Consider the following 12166-nt stretch of genomic DNA (forward strand, 5'->3'; position numbering starts at 1 on the left):
AAACCCTCACATGCCAAATTTGGTTCCATTTGCTTGATTAGTTTTAGAGTTATGAGGAAATTTGTATTGCATTTATATGGGAGACCCCCCCCCACTTAGAAGCGGAAGGGGTCTCAGTACACCATGGAAAATATCCTGTCTTCTGAAATTCCCATATGCTAAATTTGGCTCCATTTGCTTGTTTAGTTCTCGAGTTTTGAGGAAATTTGTGTCTCATTTGTATAGGAGCCCCCCTCTTACGCCCTCCTTAAAATTGCTCTCTTATCCCCCCAAAAATTGCTGATCATTTTATCTATCCAACGACATATAAATTGCACAGTTTCGTTCAGTAGTTTAGTAATTATTAGCATTTGAAATCTTTCATTCAAACGTTACACTTGTATTTTCGTTTTCACAAAGTGCTACCCAGTCCCAGTATAGTAAACAAAGACGTAGTCCTAAGTCAAAAATCCTACGCACATGGTCATATCTTAATCGTTACAGAGTTATAAAACATTTTTAGTTTTCGGTTGTTTTCCATTAAAAATAGTTCTAATAGTGCAAAGGTATGCCAGCTAACTCGATTATGCTGCTTTCATACGAAAACTGGGAAAAAATTACACTGAAAATTACCATTAAACCTCATACTTCATAAAATTTAGAAACTTTTTAAAGGCAAAAAGCTTCGAAATAAGTGTTTCTCAAGACGCTTTCATTAAATTTCTCATAAAAAGTGCGATAAAGTTGATTGCTTTTATCTACCAATTCGAAGCTCTGGTACCTACTGTTCTACAATTCGTTTTTTGACGTGAAACACCTATCTCTTTTAGTTTCGTTGCAATGTAATTTTAAACGCAACGTGTTGAGTGTTAAATTAGTATCTCAAAATCACACGAATTCATACATCTTCGAAAAAATTTGTAGACAGTCACCTTTGCTATTGCTTCGTTAATTGTGCAATAACGACAGCCCAGTAGGAGAATGGTTGTAAATTTTCCGAAAGTCGGCTGCCTAATGCAGGTGAGTAAACACCTTGGTAAACACACATCCCGAAGTGCTCGTTTTGTTCACAATAATTTCACTTCAGGGACATTCACGACAACGCATCGTCGCTTCCGAGAAGGAGCGTTATTCTTAATTTTCATGAAGTAAAATGGCATGAAGTAGGAGATTTAACGGCAATTTTCAGTGTAAATTTTTCTCAGCTTTGGAATGAAAGCAACAGAATTGAGCTAGCTAGCATACTTTTTGTACTAAAGCTAATTTAATGGAACACAGCTGAAAGCTAAAAATGTTTAATAACTTTGTAACGATTCAGATTTGACCACATGCGTAGGATTTTTTTTCGTCAAATGTGATCGTCCATCATCCTCTGAAATATTTGAACTAAGCTGGCTAACACTCTGTACATAAAATATCATTACCTCATGACTTTTTATAGCTATTCAAGACCGAAACTTAAGAATGAGTCTTGTTTGGTCTAAAGCTGTTTGACAGTATACTACCCAAATTAGCCGTACGGATTATCTTGCTATTCTGTATTCAATATTGAATAATGCAATATATTCAAGTAGCGGATATTCTTGGCCATTGCGTACCTTCCACATACCTACCTATTTACCATTCTGACTTGTATCGCAAGTAACCTGTAAAGGAAAGCATTCATACATTGTGCAATATTGCAGGCATAATCATTTCCAACAGAAATGATAGGATTTGAGCATACATATCCGCCGGCATCATGCTGAAATTAAAACATGTTTTGTAGTTATTATAAATGATAGAGTACAATCCATTAACATGGTGAATGCAATATGATATAGAATGAAATAGACAAAACGGGTAGTAGTTGTAAACATTTTGGAAATATTCTTTGCTTATTGGGATAATCTCTCTGGTTTACCTTGCTAAAACTAAATGTTACAATAATCCTTCTACGCTAGCTCGACTACATAGGTATTAGTGCTAAATACTTTTGAATAATATTCTAAAGCTTGAATCTCCCTTTTCGACATTAACGCCTAGAAATATGATTCTACATTCACATATGGCTGAAGCGGGCAAAGCTAAAACCAAATAAGCAAACTCATTGGGGCACGTATATTATTTTATGAAGCTATATTACTACAAGTGTATATACATCCTCATCACGTTCAGGAAACGAGTAACTTTTATTTCGATTGCTAAAAATTCAAACACTTGTGAATTATGTACATAGGAACGGATTCCTCGATCAAAAACTTTCAGGGGGCTCTGAAATACTGGAAGCAATTCGATAGCCTAATCCAAGCCTCGAAGTATATAGAAATTAACGCATGGTTACTTTGGGAAGACCAAAAGGGGAATTCCTAACGCAAACAAAGATTATGCCTGAGTCTGTACTATGTATGACAGCTACATGTATCCATTGTTCCTTTTTATATTTTCATTTTTTCTTATCCATGCGCCGGTTATTGTTGTTACGGCGGTGAGGATTATTCCCACTTCCCCCTCCTCCAGAGTTGTTCCATCGATCATTTCCCCTGAAGGAGTTCCCTGGAGGCCTATTATTGCTTCTTATGAGATTGTTACGCACGTTTCCAAAGTTTCTTTCATAATTTGGAGTGAATCCACTTCCCCCAAGGCCTCCAAGCCCATCGTCGTAGTCATCGTTCCATTCTTCCAACAGAGGGGGAGGAGTATTGTTTTTATTAACTTGTCCCATTGCTAAAAATTGTTCGAATGGCATGTTTGGTACTACACCAAGTAAACCGGGTCGAACTTCTGGCGGGCAATTAAACCGCGGAAGATCGAACAACGATGGTGGTTTCGCGTTTGGAGGTGGTAATCCTACATGTGACAACATCCCAATCTGCGGCATTGCAATGCTTGGAGGAGGAACGGACATTAGTGGTGGAGGTTGCGTTGGAGGAACCAACGGTACTTCGCAAAATGCAACCGTATCATCGACATAGACATTTAGATTGGTTAAAATGAATTGCAGCATTTGATTTCCTGCTAAAACCTGCATAAAGTCAGCCAGATTTTCGGTGGATTTGTCTGAACTATGGTATTTTTTCATGTCCGTTGTAAGGATTGCCAATTGTTGATTGACCATGATCTTATGTTTTGAGCTGAGATCCGTATACCAGGCAGATCGCTGCAAAATAGTTTGTACATCTAAATGCGTAGAGTTCGCTGGTCGACCGGGTGCATTGGTTGGTGTTTGGGTTTTGTTCTCCTGATTACGTTTGGTCCGTGGATCTACACGTGGTACTATCGGGCCTGTTGGCGACATCGGCGTCCGAGATGACGCTGACGGTGGAGATCGTATGCTTGGCAAGAATGGATCGCACTTGGAAGAATTTTCCGCTTCGTCATCTGTAAATATGCCAAATATTCTTCGCAACCGCGGATCTTTGGTTCGCTCCGGGCGGGGTGTATTCCGTCGTATATCTTTGTAATTGGGGCTAGGTATATCCACCTCGCTAACCTATGAAAGAGGAGTTATATATCATGGCATCACTATTTAGTTAAACAGATGAGTAGCTTACTTGTCATAACTGTCATTCGGTGTAATAGCAATTCATTTAGTATAATAGGAATGCTCAATGCGAGTTTGTAAATTTGTCCAGATTGGCCTTACTTGATTCTGTCATTCTGCCAATTTGGATTTTTTTGTCTTTCAAAAAGGACTTACACCAAACGATAATTATGAGAAATAATCACTTGAATGCTTCCATAGACAAGCTTCAATCACACTTACCTTGTAAACGATTGGCGCATGCGAAGTAATTGACCCATCAATTTCAGTTGCAGGGATGTAGTTAGTCATGATTGGTTTGAAAGGTAATCGTAGATCCACATCACTGAGCAAGTTACCATCCTCGCCGGGTTTGGCGTCCAAGTTAAGGAGATTCAGTCTCATATCTTTGTCTCTGTCAGCATACATGGATGAAGTTTTCGATTCCGAATCACTGCCATCACTGTTGTCACTATTGCCTGGGTCGTCGTAGATGGATGGTCGGGATGTTTTTACAGACTGGTGTTGAAGGACAGTTTTTGAAGATGTAGAAGCTGTAGAGCCACTACTATTTGGGGTCCACCCCGATATTATGGGTGACCTGCTTACGCCGACATCTGATTGCTTATATGATGATGGAGAATTTGCTCCAGTATCAGTCATGATGCTACTGCCCGTAGCGTATATTGATCTCCGCATTATTGGGTCATTTTTCTTCTTTGTCGTTTCAGTCTCATTCTCAAAACGTTCTAAATGACTTGAGTTATTTGTCTTTTCTGGCTCATCGTCCGTTGACTTGTACATACCAAAAGGTTTAGTGTAATCAATTTTTTGAATTGTCGCACGACTGACCGATTTGTCATCATATTTTGCCGGTTGAGGATACATTGGACGTTGCTCTTCTTCGTTGTCCCAGTTTCTACTAATATTCGGGATTTTTTCTTCTTGTTCTTCATCGTCAATGCTGATTTTTAAATTGTTCTCATCATCGTCATCGTCATCGTCTTCATGAGCAATTAAAAGTTTATCTGCATTTTCTGTATTATCCATATCGTCATCGTCATTTAGATTGGAATCTTTGAGGTATTGGGAGTAGTCTACGGTCGGCGTCTTTATCAAACTATTGAGGGATTTGGAAACGAGCTCTAGGTTGTCTTCTTGGCTGTTGGAATTGTCTACATCAGTTGCTTCCTGCGCAGCTGTATTGACAAGCGGAAGAAATCTCATGTCAACATCTTTTCCACCTAGTGTGTGAATATCGGTTGATTCCTCTGGCAAAGATGTATGCGAGGGTGTTATTCGCATATCTAGATCTTTACCAAGCGTTAGCGACGACACAGAGGCAGATTCAGGAAGGTCTGCCTCGTCTGTTTTAGTTCCATGCTTTGTAATATTATCTCTTAATTTTTTCATATTAAGAGAGTTTAATTGTAGCTCATGGATTTGGTTAATGCTTAAACCAAGCTCATTTAACTGCGCTACAGTTAATTGATTTATTTGGTCCAGAGTCTGAATACCCATCTGTTCCAGATTAACAATCTGGTCCTGCGAAATAACCCCTGTTAAATATTTCAAACTTAGAAAATCTTCATTTGCTATAGCTTGTCCACTTCCTGAGGATGCTAACGCAGATGCTTTTTCACACCATCTAGATTTACGGTTTTTGTGTTGTCCTGCATTCGCACGATCGTTCATACCAATCATCTCTAGCAAGGAAGGTATTTTTGTTGTTCCATCTTCTCCATTATTCGCCTTGTCAGCCATTCCGTATTTATCCAGTAATTTTCGATGAGTTGCATTAACCATGGTGATTGCGCTGTCTCTATTAATTCGCGGGAAGTCTCCAAGGATTTCTTGTGGTGCTGTTTCCAAATGCTTCAGCAAGATTGCCCTTAATTCTTCTGTTAAAGGCTCACCGTGACTAAATAGACATTTTTCTTTATCTTTGCACTTGAGGCCTAGATAGTAATATTTGCAGGGGAAATCCGAATGCATGTACAAGCACTTTTCTCGTTTGGCACAGCAGTCCATAAGGTAGAACTTGCACAATTCCATCTTGCGGGGGCCACTGCTCCGATTGTGATGCTTTTCGTCCTAGAAACACAAATTCCTATATAATAACAAATAGGCAATTATTCAATTTTATAACTTACGTCCGAATCATCCCTCTTTCGTTTTCGATTATCTCGATTGGCTCTATTCCGCTGACGATTTTTACGCTTTCGTCTATTGTATTCGCGATCACGTTCTCGATCCCGATCACGTCGCTCTCGGTCTCGATCTCGTCCACGTTCCCGATCACGTGACTCGTCCGTGCTGTAACTGCCATCCGAATCACTTCGTTCTGGATTGTTGTCTCCAACGGCGGTATGCGTAGGCCTCGGGCTACCTCCTCGAACATTCATCATTTCGTATTCAAGGTCGATTTCTTCTATTTCTTCAACTTTGTCTGGATTATTTTTTTTCTTAAAAATAAAAACAAAAAAACAATCACAATATTTTGTCTTCTATTGTTGAGAAAGTATACAAACCTTATGTTTATCCCTTCTTTTACGTTTTGCTGGAGATTCACCTTCATTGTCGTCAAAACGATTGGCGATAGATGGCATAGGAGGTTGTACGCCGTCTTTTTTTAGTGCACTTGCTATGGCATTTTCTACGCTGGTCGCCCAATCATCTAAAAAGGAATCATTTGTAAAATACTTACTTTTGTAATATTTTCATCGTTCAACTTACCAACTACAGGCGCCGGTTTGTTGCGCTTCAAGCTTTTAGGTGGAGCTACTTCATCAATCATTCGGGTTGTCGCTTCCAGCATCTTCTTTACTCCTTCAACCTTATCGCTCTTATCGTGTAGTTTACCATCGTCATCCCAGTCTTCTAGTGGCTGCTGCTGAGCGACGCCCACTGGTTCAGTCAAGGCTGTTTCGGGCTGTGCAGTCGGCTGAACTGCAACGTCTTCCTCGTCATCTTCGATCTCTCCGTCTTCGATTTCTCCGTCCTCTAAATCCTCATGCTCACTCATGTTTCACTTTGTTATTTCAAGACTTTTAAAAATGGTCACTTTTTGCATATACTATTTTTTCAAGTACGATTTATACTAAAATTTAAAAGAGAAAAGAAATATAAAATAATCAAAGATTACTACACATGATACATGTTTGTCTATAAGACAACCTATATTTCAATAGGGCCGAAGTCCAATATGTAACGTCCAATAGGGTTCTTTTCTATATGCCGGCTTAACAAAAAAGAGTCCGCACTGAAATCGGGCTTACTTTGCCCTCCGCAAAACTCTAAACCGTACCGTACGAAACTGACGATGTACAAAACCCCTATTAGTAGTTCTTTATGGACTTGAAGCTGTGGCACGGCTCACGGGGAACATACGCGCCCTTGTCGTGTTCAAGCGGAAAATATTTGGTGGAGTAAGCTACATCCATTGTTTTGAACTACAAGTACTGCTTCCCATCGTATATCTGGCAAGTCGGTAGTCTACGGCAGTCGCTAGTTTGGACCTAGGAAACCTAGAAAAATTCAGACTCCCAAAGAGAAGCGGCTGGCGGCTGGCGCTTCCGACGGCAGGTTACCGGCGAACGCTCGCGTTTGTGAATATCTATAATCAGGCTGGCATACACTTTGCACTTCGATTTTGCTCTTTTGATTACTGCACCTCAGCTAAGCAAAATTTGAAAAAGTGGTGTATGGGGCATTTGTAGAATTAGTTATTATCTATGCCATATTGCTGAAGAAACTGTTTTATCTTTTGCATTGGCGGAAATAGGAGAGGAAGGGGAGGGGGCGGCTAAGTCCCCTCTACGAGAGATTTTAACCCCCCCCCCTTTAAAAAAATGAACCAGACCGACCAAATAAAACTGTCGAAAAAATGCCGAGGGCTTTAGCCCTCCTAGAAATGAGCGCTAGTTCCGCCAATGATCTTTTGTACTTACGGCGTTATAAGAATGCTACCCTGTTGGTAGCAAAAGGAGCGCTCTTTTTGCTGCTAACGGCATTGCAACCCTATAGCGCCGTAAATACAAAAGGAGGTAAAACATTGCTTTCTTCAGTAATATTGTAGACAATTACTGCCCATAAACGCATAACAGTCCCATATGACTTTTCACCATTTCTGAGATAAACCTGGGAATCATGTTTAAATTACCTATTCTTTCAATATTTCAAACAAAAAAGCTATGTTTGTTCCCAAAATGTTGAAAAAAATATTAAACTATGTCAGTCCCATATTACAAATAAACGCATAACAGTCACAGTAGTGAAAATATATGAATAAGCATTTGATTTTGGAAATTCCTGAACCGATTTGACTGCAACAACTACCAAACGAAAGATTTTATGGCCTACAAGAACACTATTGCAGAAAATTTGGAGCGGATACACAGTTCCGAAGCTATAGTCCGGAACAAGTTCCGGAATATATGGAACTTGAACCACCTTGAATCACAATAATTCCATTATACGACACCTCTAAGTACTCGAATTTGCTAAACTAGACCATTGGTAGTTGTATAAAGTGTTCAAGACGTCATTGACCATATCTAACCACATATCCGGAAATGCTCCGGATACCCCTACAGGGATCAGTTTCTGAATAGAATTAAAATACAACATGTGACAACTCTAAGTACGCGAAAGTGCAAAACTAGATCAGAATAGTTCATTTGCCGTCATATAATATGTCCAGGATCACATTGGTCATACTCGGACACGTTCTGGGAGTGTTCCTGACACAGGAAAGCGACCAGTTTCTGAGTGGAACAAAACCCCTTATGCGACCCCACGATAACAAATTACAAATAAAAGCAGAAAATGCTAGAAACTGGAAGTTCATCTTCAGAGTTATCCTTACTCCCGTAAAATTTCAAATAGTTCAGTACAGACATTTGAAACAGTTGAATTAAACGAGCACGACAATTATCAAAACAACAATGACACGTGGTCTTGAAAATACTCCACCGGCAGTCACCGGCTCACCGGCAACGCAAGGATCAAGGCATGCTGTGAGTGTGACTGTTATGCGTTTATTCTTGCTTATTCAAGCACAAATAAACGCATATCAGTAACTTCAGTAGTTTTTATAAGTTTTGGAACAAATTGTAGGTCACTTGTGAACAAATTGCTTGTAAAAGTATTCTATAAGGTAGATTCAAGTAATATTATGATTTGGACGATTTGTTTCCAAAATTTACTCAATATTTAAGAAAAAATGTAGCGGTTTCAAATGCGTTTTTCGCCGCTGCACGTTTTTGCATATGTGACTGTCTTCCATTTATGGGCAGATTACATGTCCCACAGATGCCTCATACACTATTTTTTCAAATTTTGCTTGGCTGAGGTGCAGTAATCAAAAGAGCAAAATCAAAGCGAAAAGTGTATGCCAAGCCTGTCTATAATGAGTTCAACCAGGTAAGCATTTTTGTTCCGCCCAGCTAGCTTCGAGGTACAATGCTGGTCTAACAAGCCAGTCGTCGTGTGTTCCAATCTCAGCTGGCCGGTGCTGCTAGAGTTATAGTGGGACCGTTGAACTAACCCCGCAATTGTCCTGTCTATTAACAGGCTGCGAAGTCTGTCGATAAAGGGTCAAGCCTGATGTTTTTATGCCCAAGGCTTTGTCGGTATTTCAAGCGGCAAATTGTAAATTCTGCATAGGTTCGTATGAAATTGGTTCTAGAAAAATTTCTTAAAACCAAATTGTTTCAGGAACATGAAAAGATAAAGCAAATTGATTACCGTGAGCTGCTTCAATTCCGTGCATTTGGTTTAAAAGTGGCGGCTTCTAGCGGAACATGCTTAAGTATCAAAAAAAATATTTGAACGTATTCTCTCTCAAATTGTTTTTGAAATTTGCATTTGGCTGAAAGATTGTTGACACATTTTGCTGTTACACACTTTTGAAAAGTCAGTGCTAACTTTTCCAAGTATTTCTGCTGAATTCATTCAATATCAATCTAATATTAGTATTTATTTGATATTAAAATATTCAAATATTTATCAAAATAACTAAGTTTTAATGACTGTTTTCTTGAGACGGAGCAAAATTTATAATTGCTCATCCCGTTACTGTATGTAAAGATTCCTTCGTTTAATAAAATATTTATATCAGCTATAATACATGTGTAGCCCATATGCTTGATTTATACTTTTTTACTGTGCAGGATTACCTTGAAGAGCAGACAACTGCTAAACGCACCGCTTGAAGAAAAATATACTTCGATGAAATACGCTATACTCAAACTAATACTAGCGTATACATCAACCAAATACGGTCGAGTTTGAATGTGTTGACTGGGCCAAGTATATACACTAAATACACGGAGAAAGTATAACTATGCATATACTCAAACGGCATTCGCAGCAACCTAAATTCAATGTTAAAATATTTATTTCTGTAACAGCATATCCCACTTATTTCGATCAATCAAAATAACGGTCGTACGTATACAAACACAAAAGTTTAAGAGCCTCATGTAAAGAAGATATAATAAAAGAAATGACACGTAACTTATTTTGTATTTAACGAAACCAAACGAGCATGAGCACTACCTATTTAATGGCGAATTTGTTTGGGTTTATTCAATCCGAGGTGGAACTGGATGAATTTTATTCGCCAAATAGGAGATAATGAATACAAAAAATTTAACCGGTTCCAATCCGGGTTGAATGAACAAACTCGCCTAAACTGACAGGTTTATGCTTGTTTGGTTTCGTTAAATTCATGATTTTGACAGATAACGAAATGAGTGCGAGTTAATTTGTCATTTCTCATATTACAGGTATTCTTTAACCTTATATGTCATCGTAATACGGTTTTGAAATACGCATTTTTCGCCGTGTAAACTGTACATACAGTTTGACCGTTTAGAGTTACAGTTACAATAACGTACCGAAAAAAAAAAACAGAAAAATTTGAATAAATTGATTCCAGCACTGCATCTGGAATATACGGGTACGAAAAATAAATGCACAAATTATCTATAATATTCAATCACTACAGTTTCACGATCCCGAACTCTATATACTAATGCGGATGTATATGAAGCACAAACACGGGCAACATTAAGCGAGGGGCTCTGACTTTACGTGTATATACGGCAGCCCATATACCGCGCCCACCGATGCAACAAAATCGATTTTCTCTTGTGAAGATTAAAATCAAAGATGGCGGCCATACCCGTAAAATTCTACCTTGGTTCACCGAAAATCGCGGATCCGTTTACGAAAACAGGATTTTGACGACGAAACCGATTTCTATTCCGCATTATCGATTTTCACTATTTACGCGTTTTCGCCAGGTGCAACAAAATAACCAAGCCCTTCCATTTTGTTCAGACTAGGTATTTCGACGCAATGCTCTCCAGTGAATCAATTAGCAAAAAATGTAAAATTTACGAAAAATCGGGCATACTAACGATGTTTTAGTTTCTTTCCGTTTAATTCCGCTTACTGGTGTCTCATAAACAGGATACGCTGCATTTCTATTAATAAACACTGAATTTTTGCCTTGATTTGATCATTAACATTTGTCTCATGGCATTTACCAAGATCAAAAAATGGATTAGATTTTGGACAGCAAGTTTATAAAATACGACTGCATTCTTCCGCGTACAGAACTGAAATGATTCACTATGTACTGCGACGCAGTTCATATAAGCGAAAAAAGAGCTGGCTAGCGACGAGACATTAGATTCGACGGTAGTATGAAGTAGAGTAGGCAATGATCATATGCACACATACTTTGACGCTGCAGCAAATCATATATCAAAGGTCTGGCAGCCTGTGGCAGGGTGTGCTTTTTTGTGCCTGCCACCACTGCCACACTGATGAGTTTTGGAGAGTCGGTGGTCAATGAAATAAATACACAGGTCAGGAGAAGGAATTAATGTGCATTCGTGCGATGCGTCACTACGAAGTTGCTGATATTTGTTTGGTTTTTATGTGAGAAAAAAGAAGAGGAAAGTATTTTTGCTTTTGTCATCATTCATACAATGACACTTCGGCATGGGATTTCGTATAATTCGCGTAATTCGTATAAAGTCGCGAATTAATAGTAAATTATTTAATAACATTTATATGTGATCACTTCTTAATTGTAGGCTAACACATCAAATGATAAGCATGATAAGGTTCTGAGCAAAAAAAGTACCTTTTTTGTGCTGTCACTACGACGCGACGGCTAAGACCATTGTTGATCCATCTTGCCAAAATTGTACCTTAAGAAAGCGGTTGATTTGTAAACTGGTAAAAGTTTATGTATGTGTATTTCTTGTTTCCATTGTAGTATACGCTAGTTCTTTTGACAATAGTATATTTTAAAGAGTACAAGCGGGAAACAAAATCCTATACCTTAGACCCTAGAGTAAAAAAACACTTTTTGCAGGCAGTAGGGATCCAGAAATGTCTCGAAAATAAAGAAAATATGTAATAAAATTGTATTAAAATATATCTGGTATTTAGTTTTTCATCGAATAGGTGGTTTTTGTTCAGCCTTCTAATAGGTAGCATAAACATTTTAGGTAAACATTTAAGAAATAACGGTTTTTGTTTTTCGTGTAATTCATGCGATATAGCAGCACTGCTGGCCAGGCCAGAAGTATATAGAGGTACATATTTATAATGGTAAATGGATAAAATGTAATATACCTAGGTGTACAGTTCTAAATTGAATTC

At 38.5% G+C, this 12166-nt stretch overlaps 1 protein-coding gene across 1 annotated transcript; it reads right to left on the reverse strand.

Annotated features, from left to right (window-relative positions):
* Positions 1–1836: 1836 nt before the first annotated feature.
* Positions 1837–11083, reverse strand: LOC128733882 (protein suppressor of sable-like). The gene is made up of 6 exons (XM_053827731.1): positions 10909–11083; positions 6218–6581; positions 6013–6158; positions 5635–5946; positions 3725–5575; positions 1837–3451 (listed from the first exon to the last, which is right to left on the reverse strand). Exons 2-6 carry the CDS (start codon positions 6504–6506, stop codon positions 2405–2407), a joined length of 3645 nt encoding a protein of 1214 aa, XP_053683706.1. The 5' UTR covers positions 6507–6581; positions 10909–11083; the 3' UTR covers positions 1837–2404.
* Positions 11084–12166: the final 1083 nt, after the last annotated feature.

This window comes from Sabethes cyaneus, chromosome 2, assembly GCF_943734655.1.
Source record: "Sabethes cyaneus chromosome 2, idSabCyanKW18_F2, whole genome shotgun sequence".
Taxonomy (NCBI): domain Eukaryota; kingdom Metazoa; phylum Arthropoda; class Insecta; order Diptera; family Culicidae; genus Sabethes; species Sabethes cyaneus.

Excerpts from the sequence above, each read along its gene's own strand:
- LOC128733882 (XM_053827731.1), bottom strand. The coding sequence starts at position 6,506 with ATGAGTGAGCATGAGGATTTAGAGGACGGAGAAATCGAAGACGGAGAG. Across the intron at positions 6,159-6,217 it reads CAAACCGGCGCCTGTAGTTG|ATGATTGGGCGACCAGCGTA; the intron begins GTAAGTTGAACG and ends ATTCCTTTTTAG. Across the intron at positions 5,576-5,634 it reads GAAAGAGGGATGATTCGGAC|GACGAAAAGCATCACAATCG; the intron begins GTAAGTTATAAA and ends TTGTGTTTCTAG.